This window comes from Aptenodytes forsteri, unplaced genomic scaffold, assembly GCF_000699145.1.
Source record: "Aptenodytes forsteri isolate BGI_AS27 unplaced genomic scaffold, ASM69914v1 Scaffold153, whole genome shotgun sequence".
NCBI lineage: Eukaryota > Metazoa > Chordata > Aves > Sphenisciformes > Spheniscidae > Aptenodytes > Aptenodytes forsteri.
In genome coordinates, this window is record NW_008796178.1 from 197,474 (window position 1) to 211,741 (window position 14,268).

At 37.2% G+C, this 14,268-nt stretch overlaps 1 protein-coding gene across 1 annotated transcript in view; it reads left to right on the top strand.

Annotated features, from left to right (window-relative positions):
• The first annotated feature begins 2,129 nt into the window (after positions 1-2,129).
• The window catches only part of STXBP4 (syntaxin binding protein 4), a 71,374-nt gene continuing 59,235 nt past the window's right edge, over positions 2,130-14,268 (top strand). The window contains exons 1-6 of the mRNA XM_009287663.2: positions 2,130-2,184; positions 9,577-9,650; positions 9,841-9,936; positions 10,928-10,997; positions 11,860-11,934; positions 14,173-14,258. Of these exons, the coding sequence (XP_009285938.1) occupies positions 2,147-2,184; positions 9,577-9,650; positions 9,841-9,936; positions 10,928-10,997; positions 11,860-11,934; positions 14,173-14,258 (439 nt within the window). The 5' untranslated portion in view covers positions 2,130-2,146. The remainder of the gene's footprint in view (positions 2,185-9,576; positions 9,651-9,840; positions 9,937-10,927; positions 10,998-11,859; positions 11,935-14,172; positions 14,259-14,268) is intronic.

Below are 14,268 nucleotides of genomic sequence, written 5' to 3' on the forward strand. Positions count from 1 at the left end.
GTGCATCCAGCCGGCTTTGTCCGAGCGGAGCCGGGGCGGGCTGGTGCTGGACGGCAGCGGGGCCACCGAAAAGTCTGCCAGAAGTGGGTTAACCTCGGGCAGCAGGGCGAGAGGGAGCGACGGTCCTCTCCGGGTACCTCAGCGGGGTTAATGCGGAGGAGGAGCGCGCTGACGGGCGGCGGGACAGGGTGGTGGGCACCAGGACCTTTCCGGCTGGTTCCTCTGGGGCTGCGAGCGCACGGCCAGGCGCTTGTGAAGTCGCCTTTGTGCCCGCGTTCCTCATCTTCCAGCGCTGGGCGTCCGCGGGCAGGCGGCGGGCCCCGCGGCGTGAGGGCAGAGCCGTACGCGGGCTGGTGCGGGGGTGCTTCCACAGAGAGAGGAGACTTCGTCCCTCTGTCTTCCTGCAGGTCTCCCTGTTTTGTGGACGCTGACACCGATTGTTTTTGCCAGCGGTGCTTTGGTTCATGTTTAGTTTCCTCTCTTTGCGTACGGATTTGTTTTCGTTTAGGCACAAATATTGACATGTCGCGAAGTGATTGAGCGCTGTGTGTCAACTGTAAAACAGCAGTAACTTCGGGACAGGCGAGGTCAGACAAACTCACAGTCTTTCTTCCCATGCACTGTAACAAACTTTCCTGTAGCAGTGCTTGGGTTTACTGCTTTAGAGCACTGCTCTGCTCTTGTGCTGGTTCCAGTAACGCGAGTCACGCAGTGACTGTGGCAGCTCCTGATACTGCTTCATTTTTGCATTTAGTTGCATTGAATAAGGGAATGATAAAGCCCCGAGTGAAGCAATATTGTGGCCTTTCCTCTGTATTTAGATGGCATTATTTTTGATCCTTTAGCGAGAGATCTGAAGACATTTGCTGCAGGAAAATTTGTGGCGTTCCAAAGTGAATTTAACATTTTTTTTTCATGCAGAAATATATAACCTGATGAATTGGTCAGTGTGGTTTTGTGGAGGCTGACGCTGTAGGAGGCTCCTAGGGAGCCTCCTTTGTTTTAGCTCGCCTTATTTTAGCCCAGGTTTGTAGCATGTCACTGGTGCCGCTGGCATCTGTTGCCATCTTTTGCCTGTGCGTTGTTCGGAGAGTTCCTTGTCCCCCTTGTACCATGTCTTAGGAGAAATACCTTTTCTGGTTCGTGGCCATGTGAGGGTTTAGCCATACAGCTCGTGAAGAAGATTTGCTACTGATACAAACGGGTATTTTTGCGTTAGGGCTTTTGCAGTAATTTTTCAAATGATTGTAGCTCAGTACATTTAGGATTGTATTTCTTGTCAACCTGTCATATGCGCTAATAAAAATACAATGTGAATTACCATTTTTTTGCTGGTGGTACGTAACCCGGTTTTGCATGCATTTTGGCCTACATCTTACATACTTCATGTGAGAATTCCATAGGCACTGAATTCTAGCCAGTAAGTTAAAAAAATGTGAGCAAACTAGACACACAAAACACCTTATGTTCAAAACAACATTCCCTCCCCAAGTAATCTTTGCTGGAAAAAAATGAGATTGTTTTTGTCTTTAGAAGTTATGTTATTTTATCCTGGAATTATCTCGGTTACTTCATTTCTTAGAAGACTTTAATCACAGGGGGTTCCAGTTTGCCCTAATTCCTACCTCGTAAATTAAGAGGAAATTAGACTATCAGATGTTTTGGTACATTATACAGCAAAGTCTGAGTTGTTAACTGCTTACTGTTTTCCTTTTCAGCAATGAAGTGTATCTGTTTTGTCATGAAAGTTCTCTTTTCCCACTTGATTTCAGCTAGTCAGTGATAAATAAGAATTGTTGTCAGTGTCTGAAAATAAACGTAGCCATGTAAATTTCAAACAGTGGTTTCTCCTTTTTTACAGCAATTATTATCTTGGTTACGAGCCAGTGCTTCATGTGTCAGAATTCTTCATTTTGAACTTTTATTAAAATAGTGCACCTAAGAAGATGTCCAGTACAGATCCCCTAACAAATACAGATAAAAAGTAAGTATTTTTTTTTCCCCACACACAGGAATACAACAATTACTGGATCGTAATATGAAAATTTGTGCAGTTTCATTAGTAGGATTTTGTTTTGATGAAGCAGTGCTTCATGTGTCAGAATTCTTCATTTTGAACTTTTATTAAAATAGTGCACCTAAGAAGATGTCCAGTACAGATCCCCTAACAAATACAGATAAAAAGTAAGTATTTTTTTTTCCCCACACACAGGAATACAACAATTACTGGATCGTAATATGAAAATTTGTGCAGTTTCATTAGTAGGATTTTGTTTTGATGAAGTCTTAAAGAAAAATAACTTTGATATTGAAACAGTCTGAAGCAACATCTTAGAAAAGCTAATACCAACAGCAGTGAATTTACACATAAAGGGAAGAAATATCTCTTAAGCTTTTCATTAAGTTAATCAGCACTTGGGTTGGACTGGTTCTGTAGAGATAAAACCCTGCATAGAAATTCCTTAATGCTTCTGCAACTATGAAAACGTACGTGTAAGGTATATAGCAGATTACTTCCTTGTACATACAGGGTAACTGCAGTCACACAAGACACTGTACGGAGTTTACAATAAATAATGAATTACTTTTCCAGAATACTATGTCTGCACGCCTTTAATGTTTTATATGTGGTGCTTTGGAACCATCTTGTTTTTTACCAATGCCATGGGATATATAATGATGATTCTATTCATTCTATAAACTGTAATGTTATCCACTTAAAAGTTGGATCAGATGCTAAATGGCAAACTTGGATTCAGTCATGATTGAAAATCGTAACTCCAGACCCTTCCCAAACTGCTAAGTAACCATGCCAACACTGTCATCAAAACCATAATTAAAAACAGGCACAGACAGCTCTTGCTGGGCCATCGTGTTTGCTGTGCTTGTGCAATAGAATCGAGCAAATAGTGTTCAAAAGTGTTGTCAAACAATTTAGCATAGTTTTTGAATTATGCCACTTCATAAGTAACTTGATTTTTTTTTAAAAGCAAATCCACAAAACATTAAAAAAATTAACTTGCTTTTTACTGGGATCTGAAGAAGCGAACGCTCTGCTTGTCCGATGGAAATACAGGGTATGTAATACAAAGATACATCTTTAAAACAGCTATGGCTTGCTAGTTTCATGTGGAAGTTATGTTAGATGGACAGTTACTGGATCACTGTATTCCGAAGGCAATTTTTCACGTAGGAGGTGAACATGAAAGGTGCATATAACTGCACTCAGCTACATGATGATGGAAGACTATAATTTTCTATACTTTTTTTTTTTTTTTTTTTTTTTGTTGTGGGAGACAGTATCAATGCACAACGCTTCAAGAATGTACTTGGTTATATGTTAATTGAGGTTTACCTAAACTTTAAATAATGCCCTTCTTTTCTACGCAAGGGGTTTAGCCTCAAACCATTCATGCTTCTCCACAATTACAACATTGCTCAAGCTTTTTTTTCATGTTTAACAGTAGCCATATAATGACATATGTTTTCTTTTACTCTGTACGACCTAATCAGCAAAATGTATTTTGAATAAGTAGTGGGTTTGGATAGCTCAGAAGTAAGTGTTTGTTCATCCTATATGGTAGAGCGTTCTCTTGGCTGTGGTCCTTAGTGTCATAATAAATTTTTACCTTTTAGGGTTAGTGAGCCTGAAAGGCTACAGTTGCATAATTGACTTGTATAGGATTTTTGTAAAAGACCTTTGTTTTATTTATAACAAAAAGATCTTGTGAATCTTGCTTCCGAAGATTCTGCACATCTTTTTGTCATCTGCTAAATTATCCTGTAGTCCATCTCAGTTGCTAAAGCATTACAAAACTTCCTTTGGGAAAGGCGAGTCATCATTAATAATGTTGCCAGAATGGAATAGTTTACTAGCTGTTTGAAAAAGAATCTTTGTTTGCTGCATAAAATAACAAATGATGTCTCTTGGAAATTTAGTCTTACTTATTGATATTAGGTTTTATGGGGTTTTAAATTGTTACAGTGCTCCTAGATCTTTCTGGAAGTAAAAAGTAATTTGTGTTCCCCTGAGTATGTTCTTGAAAGGCAAGGAACTTGCAAAAGAAGCAATAATACCATTTTTCTGTACGAGTCCTTTAGAAACATTAAAAGCAGCGCAGCAGCAGAATTTTAATTAAAGAGGGATAGAAGCCTTGGGGATGAGTTCAGGAAGCTGAACAACGCATAGTTTACTTTGAAGAAGGGATGGGGGAGCAGTTGTTTGATCAAGTGATGTATTACCGATAGTAACTAATAAAAAGAGGTGGGAGCAATAAGAAACTTAATACTACTTTATATCTGCTTAAATTGTTGGGAAGTTTGTCGTGCCTGGTTTAATAAAAATCATTTTTGCTTTTTAATAACGGAAATGCGTAGCCTTGAGTCACACTTTTAACTGGGGGGGTGTGGGGTGGGTGCGTGTTTCTGTTGCAGAAAACATGACACCGGATACAAGCCATATTGGTCTGAGTGATTTGTTTTGACAAATGTTCCTGATACCGATACCACAAATTGAATTCCACTGGTGTTAAGAACAGTGACAATTTTGTTGGAGAAAGGCTATTGGTATTTTATCTTCTGTAACCTTGCCTGGAGCAAATCTAATTGATATGATGCTTAAAATACCAGTGGCTTTTCTTCCATCGGATTGTAACGCCAGTAACGCCAGCAGAAACTGACTGAGAAAAGACTACAAGGGGCCAAATTTTCATCGCTGAATGGATGTGAGCAACCCAAATGATGCCAGTGGAGCTCTTCACATTTTGGGAGCTGGGAAGGCTGCTTTATGGTCCCACTTTCATCACTGATCCGCTCCTTAGTCTGTGGTGGGTCACTTCACCCTTCTGCCCCTCTTGTGTGTGTAGATCACAGGCTCTAGGGACTGACCTCGGTATATGTGAAGGCTACGTAGCATGTTGCCCGTAAGCGCAAAGATCCTTTCCCCAGAACAATTACACGCTAATGAAACCGCAGTCACTACAACTTTAAAAAAAAAAAAAGGTGCATGAGAGAAGCGCATGCATTCCTCGCATAGCCAGGCTGTCCTGCTGTGCAGCTCTAGACGCTGACAGATGCTGTCTCATCACAGGGTTACTCCCTGCTTTAGAGAGGATTCACCTTTCTACTTAAACAAAGCCCTCGGTGAACACAGAATATTTAGTTTTCATTTTAAACCATAGTCTTTTTAAGATCTTTTAGAAAGAGGGGAAGTAATAGGAGTGCATCTGAGTGCATCTTCTGATGCAACCTGGAAGAAAATAGTAGTTAACCAAACTGATGTCAGGTGCTCAGAACTTCTGAAAATATGCATATCTCTGCAAGACCAAGCCTCGGATCAGAAGAGAGTCTTACCTCGGGAAATAGTGGTGTATTTTTTACTTTTTCAAGTAGATTATTCTCAGTGTGATGATACAAATTCACCATTTTTATTTGCTGTGTCAGCTTCCATTTCTAGAGAAAATATATAACCCAAGTTCTGTGTTAACTTTTGACTATTGTATATTGAAAGACTAAAATTAAACAAATTAAAGCATGACACAAGTCAATACTATGATTAAGAATGCACAGTAATAGCATAATGGCATTTGTTTCATTGATGCTTTCAGTCTGTGTGCTTTGTTGGCTTTCCCTTTTGTGTGTGAGTGTACATAATCCAGTCTGCTAGGAAGATTGCTTTAGAAAGGTCATGAGTTATTGCTTTTGACCTTGTTTGGAGGGAACATGTAAATAAATTATTGGAGGAACATGAGTAAGTAAGTTTATTTTAATTATTTCACTTGGCTTCTGCTGCTAGATATAGATTGCATAATCACAGTTGTAGTAAATGCAAGTAAATTTTCTCTCCTTTGCGTTTTCAGTCTTCAAAGTTGCAATAAATTGCCATTTCAAACAGAGAAAAAGTAACCGTTACCTCGATAGGTGAATTAGTCCATGTGACGCAGAGGGTTTCAGAGAAGATTAAGTAGGCAGAGACACTTGTCTCGAGCTCTGTCTGTTTGGGTTTTTTTTAGTTAGTAGCAGAAATTGTCCTGCACGTAACCTCTGTCCGGCTGAATTGGAAACCTCCAGTGTATTTTGGTTCCTTGTCATTGTCTTTGTTGCCGTACTGAAGAATGTCCTTACTCTCACCAGGAGATGAAGATGAACCAGAGCGTTTTGATGGTCTTTCTCTCTTATACTGGTATGCTTAACCATTAGGTTCTGACGGCATTTTTCTAGTCTGTAATTGGGAAAAGTACAGTAAAGATAATTTAAAAGCTGTAGCCGTTTTCAGCTTCTTTTTTCTTTTCATAAGCAGCCAGAGTTTATCATGTAGATTTTTGTTTAAGTGTCAAGTAATATCTATTTTGTGAGGGAAGGGTATTATTCTTCCATTGATAAAGCTAGATAAATATTTGTTTGTGGACATAAATAACTAATAATTCCTCAGGAATGCAGTTCAGAAGAATATCCGGAGTCGTATGTTCTGATAAGTCTCTAGCAGATATAAAACATAAAGCTGTTGAACTTCCTCGTGTATGCTGGTAAAAAGTAATAGAAAAAAGTATCAAAGATTTCATTTTAATTGCCTGCCAATTAACACAAAATAATAATAATAATTATTATTATAATTAATAATAATAATTGCCTGCGAATAACACAAAATTATACACACTGAGTCTATTGTGTAACAAAGTTCTAGTGTACATTTTGTAGAGTCTTGCTTGTTTATTTCATCTATTGCGTCTCATCTTTTCTTCTCCATGTGCTAGAAGCTTGCTTACGAGTATTTTAGCATGACTTCTCGAAGAATGAGCAGCGACATCTGATTATTTAATTTGCATCTTTTTCTACAAAGAACGTTGAAATTATTTTGTTACTTCTGCCAATTGGTTTAGAAACCTTTGTCCTTATTTATACTGTTGAGCATATTTCTAATGGTTTTGGGGAAGTATTCTAACATTTCATGAATATTAAAAAACAGTAACATGAAATAAATGTTGGATGGGCGCTAAATCCAAGTCTTTACATAGGGAGACTGCGAAAGCCCTGTATGTTCTAGTAGAACTATGACAAGTAGCTTGACTTGAAGATCCATCTCTAAGTTATATGGGAGAAAAACTAACACCCAAAGCCAGCAAGATGTGATATGCTAAATGAATTCGGAGAATTTGAAGATCCTTGTCTTTACTTTGCATGTGATGAAGTAATTTTAAACTTCACGTATTGGAGGGATTTGGTCTTTAGAGCATAAACACAAGTGAATGCCTTGTAAGGGTGTCTGTTCAAAGTGTCAGTCCTTTCTGATTGTAGATGGCAACATCGTGATAATTTCACTGTTTTAGAGATACCTTATTCCTCTCCATTGTGAATTATTAGTTTGTGTATTGTCTGTATCCTCTTTGTCAGAATCCATTTTATGTTAGTTAGGATCTCTTCTGAAAGTATTGCCTGTTACTTCTGGAAATGTAGACCCTTTCCTATTAAGTGTTCTGTGCCTAGATTTGACCATATTTCGTTATCATTTTATATAGCAATATATAAATAGGTTCTACCATTTCTGGTGAATTCTGTTTTCCTTTGGAAAACTTTAGACTTAAAATCCGAGATTTGATCTTTTAAGACTTCACGAAAGTAAACTTCTGTGCGAGGTTGAAACAGCATTTGTTCTTGCTTTTTTATTTTAATAAAAAACTGCGATGTAAAAACTGCCGAGAGCATGGCACAGCAAGAAACAGAACAGTAGTAGCAAAAGGCAAGACAGAAAAAAAAAGAATACTTGTTTGCTTGTTTTAAAGATCAGTGTACCTTGTCTGAGGTTTCAAAGATGAATGAAAGAACATGACTAGTATGTTGTCTTTCAGTTTCAAAAAAATTTAAATTTGTGGGAAAATTGAAGTGACAGTACTAGGTAGTAATGCAAAATACTCTGCTGTTGTAGTGTAGAAGTAGTTTATCAAAAAAGTTTTGTTAGAGAAATAGCAGACTTAAGGATTTATTCTTCCTTTCAGACTGATTAAGTAAAAGCAGTTCGGTTCACTTTTAGCCTTACGAAGTGTGCCTTACGCTCTGTCATGTAGTAGCAAGGTCATGTGCAGTCTTGTCAGTGGCCAAATATGCTAACTAGGTTTCATCATTTCTTCTTAGCCTATGAAAAAAATACTGCAAGAAATGCTAAAGTGAAAATTATACAATATTTGAAGCATAGGCTTCCTGGTTTTTTCTAAAGATCAATTACTAGGTCTGTTCTTATGGCCATCCTTTGTAAAGCAAAGGCTAATTTTGCAAATACTTGGGAATTTGAGGTTGTGGAACAAATTGTTGCTTTTCAGAGCAAGTGTTTATCCCTTGATAAAAAAAAAAATCATCCAGTTTTCTTACACAATACCAAAAGAACTAGGGATGTTCATTAGAAGCTGGATCTCTTGCCTGGTGCTAGAATTTAGGAACATTTGGACCTCCTGGATTTCTCTCTTCCCTCTGGCACGGCATCTTTCAATGACATGTACTCTGGCTTTTGCAGAAGTACCCAGTTTCAGGCATGGAGTTCAGGCTGTGTGCTGGATTTGGTTGCGTGGGAGGATTTGGGTCACTGTGTCCTCCACTTTGATCTTCTTTCCCCCCCTGCTAATGAATTCTCGTTGTTCCATTTCACTTCAACATCATGCTCTAGAAAATGCAACCCACTGTCTAATACAGAACAATATGTAGGTCAGAGCAGAAAAACCTAAGTGGTACTTCTGCTTTTTTCTAGAAGGGATCTGGTGAGTCTTCTCCAAAAATGGTACAGTGGGAGGACAAAGGAGCTATGATACAACTTGGATTTTTTCATAATAATTCACCTAAATGAAAATAATAAATGGTAAAGGATAATTGGATCTATAGGAATTCTTAACAGCTTGCATTCTCAGAGCAGTATGCTGGTCATGTTTCCGATGGAACTGTAAATTTAGGTTTCAAAACTCTAATTTTACTTTGTATTCTTACTTAATTCTTTACCGTTATCAACTGCCTCCAACATACTCATCTGCCTTTAGACAATTTCAGGTGCCACCCTGGTATCTTGCCTAGGGGTGGGAGGGTACACAGGGGAGCAGGCAATAGAGTTTGGAAAGAAGCCTTTTTTATAATAGAGAAAGAAAACTATGTTGAGTGAAGAAATGAGGGACTGTAAGGAAAAGATCATGTTCATAAATAACCACAAAGTTACATGTTAGATTTCCTAGGAAACACTCTTGTATACACTCTCTTAGCTGTTGTTTTGTTTTAATATTCATTACCTGATCTAAGACATTATGATGTGTTTTTCTTGCCTAAATGCTAAGCTGGACCAGGTTGTGGGATTTTGTTTCTATTTAATTCTACGTATACTTAATTTTACCTTACCGTCTTACATTTGTTATGAGGAGATTGATTTTTCATTGGGGGGAAGGGGTGGCACAGAGGTATCAAACAATATAAAGTTGTCTGTTATAGAAGACTGGTTTTGGTTTGTATTAGAGATAAAAACATGGTCACTGTAATTTCTTCTATATTAACAAGCTCTACATACGTTTCTGTAATTAGAGATTTAATGACTTTTATTTTATTCCTTAGGACTATTATGGGCCCTCATGGAATCAATCGAGCTGTCCACCGCATTTCTTTTTCTGATTGTCAAAATGGATTAGGTAATCAGATTGCACATTTCCATTGGTTCAGAGTAAACCAAATCTAAAAGCAGCTGGCGAGCTTTTCCAGTTCACACTGTCATCAGTAGAAGTTTAATTTATCTGGCTTTTATGGATTTGACTGTAAATCCATTTAGCACAGTAGGTGGAATAACCAATTTCTTGCTTGTTTCTTTTGTTTGTTCTGCAGGAGTTAAAATTATTGGAGGTTATCGGGCACAAACAGCAGAAGATTATGGGATTTTCATAAAAAGAATTCTACCCGGAGGGGTTGCTGCTGTAGATAGTAATTTTAATTTTTTTCTTACAAACATGCTGCATATAAAAAGCTGTCAAAAGAAGTCTTCTTTGTTTTACTTTGTGGATAAGGATATTTAAAATAGCATGGTTTAGTCAGGATTCATGATGTTGTGACTTGTTTTAAGATAGAGAAATGAAGCTTGGACCCTTTATGGGAAAAGATTTTAATATTCTCAGTTCTTGAAAATGTGTTCAAATCTAGATACGGCTGGTGTGCAAGCAATTGGCAATCTTTCAGCACTGCTAAATTTAAGTGTTGAGATGCTGAACCTCTTTATTCGTAAGGCGTAAGAGTGGTGTTTCCTTTACAGAACCAGTTTTAATGAGTTCCGATCTTTTTTTTTTTTTTTAATATTGTAAGTGGTGGTTTAGATGTTCAGTGTGGAAAGAACAAATTATACTAGGAGTTTGCAGTGATAAAGTTACAGAACATACTTCTGTCCTAGGTCTCTATATGAGGTTTTTTGAGACTCCATCTGGTCTTGTGCAGAATGATCATTTAAAATAATCTAAATCTACTTCAAAAGTGATAGTTCCTAAACTTGATATTTGCAGAAGGTTAAAAATAGAATTGGTTCTAAAAAATCTTGTAGAAGTCTTTATTAATGTATAAAACATCAATGTATTTATATGTGGTTTATATGTGAACTTACATGTTTGTTAAAAGCGAAATTCAACTGAAAGTTAATTCCACAACTATGAAGTGTAAATTCCAGTCCCACAAGTATTTGTGCTATGTGTAAATAATACAAATAGCTAAGTAACGCTTATTTTCAGTGGTTATTCTGTGGTTAATAAGACTGATTGATAGTTATTAGTCTTATGACAATAGTCTAGCTTAATTAGGATCAGAACCTAATCTGCTAAAAGTCAGAAGGTTGTTTATTGCATTAGATCACGTAAAACTGAAAGAAAAAGCCCAGTTTTATTACAGTGATATAATACGTTCACCATTTTCCTGTTGATTTCATTACTAGGCCGTTTGCTCACTGGTGACCTAATTTTGGATGTCAATGGAGAAAACTTAATTGGAGTAACCAATGAAAGGTATGTTTGTACTGATTACTAAATGTTTATTAGAGCTTGGAATATTATAGGGGGGGGGTTGGACATTATCGACCACTGATTAAAAGAGCACAACTCCACTGAGGTCCTTGGAGTTCAACTGGCAATTCATTTATCCTACAAATCTAATTCAGCAAAACTATTGTGGAAAAGTGGCAGGACTTTATATGCTTTTATAATGACAGAATAAGCTAGTTTCTTAATGATGTAGATTATAGAATGTATGTGAAAATAGCATTAAAACATATTAAGCTGTTAAAATATTTTTAGAACTATCTGTTGGTTCAATACCAGTGAATGTAAATGATGCAGCTAACAAGTATCATTGTAATGGGACGACGACAGAGAAATTGTTTAGAAAAATCTGTAGAATATGTTGTATGGTTTCTGTAGCTGGATCACCAGAGATCAATGCAGCTTAGTGTTGGAGACGTAGATTTAAAATTCAAGGAAAAATTACAGTGTATATTGCTGAGGAAAATGCTGAGCAATGAAGCATACCTGAGCGGTAGTTTTTCTCTGGTGTGGGCTGTTAATCCTGAAGGAGGTCCAGGAAGGCAGTAGGATGGACCAAGGAGGGATGGGGACAAAAGGGAAGGGAAAGAGGGCAATCCCAGTTTATTCCTGTCACCAGGCGCAGGCTCACCACAGTCTGTCTTTCGCTCAGTTCTCCAGTGCTTAATTTGGGTTGTGCTGCTGGCAGGCTTTTTTCTCTGTATCTGGCAGTCAAAATGATTAACTACGTTAAGACTTTGTTCATTTTCCTGCTCTTTTAGCATTACTCACTGTGTACTTCTTGACAGCACCCTGGTATATTTATTTGGCTGTTTTTCCCCCCTTCTAGGGCTGTTGACATCTTGCGAACAGCATCAGCATCTAATCACGTGTCGCTACTAGTTGCCAGAGATGAAGAAGCAAAGTAAGAGAAAAATAAAACATTGTTTTAACCTCAAAACTAATAAAAAGCCAACACTGTATCTAAGGTTGGGTGGGCAGGCTTGCGTGTATTTTTCTTTCAGATTAGTTTTAATCACAAAATTGCACCACATGTCACATTTTTCTATGTAGTATTTGATACCAATTCATTCTGAGACTATTTGCATCAATTAAAGTAGCAAGCTCAGGCCAATTTCAGTTTAATGAAGAGGATTGAAATGTTATGTTACCAGCTAATACCATTAAAAACTATTTGCTGTGATAATTTTTTTTAATACTTCCCGCATTTTAAAATAATAAAAAATGAGGATTACGTTAGATCAACAGTACCACAGAACTGAATGATTTAAGCTGGTCTTGCCTTCTGAAAAAAGGCAGATTTAGTTATTGTTTCCCCTCAGAAGTTTGCTTTTCAGTCTTTAATGAGCTTTGAATTAGTTTGGATAAGTAGGTTAAACCGTTCACTGCAGCAGGTAGTCCAAAATACATCCGTTATAAGGACATTTATGTTAAACATTGCTTTAACCTTGCTGTCTGAAGTTAAGCGTATAAACCAATATTGGCAGAGAATCATCGGGAATGCTATGATCCAGGTCTGTATCCGCTTTTGACTTAAATCTCCGGAGGAAATGGCTGTTATGTAACTATATTTGATAATCATTGCAAGAGTATCTGCTGTTATTTGCCTTTCTTGGGATGTTCCACTTACAGAGTAATCTCTCCATAAAGGAATCTTCTCTAAATTCCTTTAGCCTTTTGTCCGATTTAAGCTTCCTTTCTCTGCTCCTTTATTTTTTGTATTTGACAGACATTTAAATCGCCCTGTAGCCTCTGATCTCTCCTTTTTTCAGACTGCCTAGATATGTGAGACGTCCACTCTTAATCTGCTTTTATCTAAAGCATACTGACCTAGTTCCTCTAAACGCCTTGAATAATTAAAATCCATCAGTCCTTTTACCATTCTGGTGGTATGCCCAATGGCCTGTGCAGAATTTGCCGCTATATACAGTCCCTCACTCAGACACCTGTGAATGAATTTCTTGTGACTGTACGTTCCTGTGCCAAAAGATTATTTGATTCACACTCGACTGTGTTTGTGTGTGTTCCCTGGGTCTGGCATTAGTTCAATACATTTTGTCATTTTTTAAAAAATAATGTATCCAGCAGATTTCAACAACCCTCTGCAGTCACTGGAATTACTTGGGAATTATGTTCCCTGCAATCCGTTAATTTATGTTCTCTCTCTCTAATTCTATAATATTAATTTGGTGATGTTTCTGGCTTACATCATTCTAGATTATTTATATTTTTTTAATCTGTTATCACTGAGGTAATCATAGCTCAGATTATAAACTTTTTTTTTAAATTAGGCTGCAAGCAGTATTAGATTAATCAAGATTTTTTGTTTTCTCTTTATTTTATGTAATACAGGATGTACATCTTTGCTGCTTTTTTGCCAGTTTGTTACAATATGATTGGTTTCTGCAAAGAACTCTGCTTTCATTTTTTCTTTTTCAACAGTGCGCCTGACCAAGAATTGCCCTTTATTTCATCTTTTGTGGCTTTTTAAAAAAGATTTCACAATGAAAAAGATAAGCAAAGCCCAAGCACATACAATATTTAATATGTAGTGATATATACCTCAGATGAAATAGACTGCAAATTTCTGAGAGCTAAATAGAAATTAAGAGTTTGCATCTGTTTTTACTCTTTCTTGAATAATTAATAAATATTTCTTCTGTCCTCTTTTTTGAGGTGCCACAGCTTTGTTTGCCAGTCTCTTCTGGGTTCTTGTTCAGTATAGTTGAACTAAAAGTGTTCCTTAAAAATACGAGTATGCTATAGGTATATTATCTGATTCCCTCTAATATAAATAACTTGTTCTGGACCTAAGTAATACCACTGTCTTATTATCTGTAGTTGACTTGAATTACAAGTTTTTAAAGTTTTGAAATTGAGGATAAAGAGAGGTAATAATTAAGCTTTTCTACCAACAGACCATTTCATTCATAGTCTATCGCTATTCCATCCTTATCCTTCTGTATTACATTATCTTTTTCTTGCCTCTTCGGAATGTTTGACAGGGCTTTCCTCTTTCAGTTGAGGTTGAGCTTCCTTCTTTGAGGAAGGGTAACTGTTCAGTAGACACAGTAGCAGGTTTCAAAGGGTGCATTTAAACTAATGCCAAATCCTGACGAAGAGGATCTTTTTATTACCACAGGAAAGAATTCCTTGACCTGATGGATAAGTATGGCTCTCACAGTGACACCAACTCTGCAGGAAGTTCTCCAACACAACTATTAGCTGGTGAGAGATT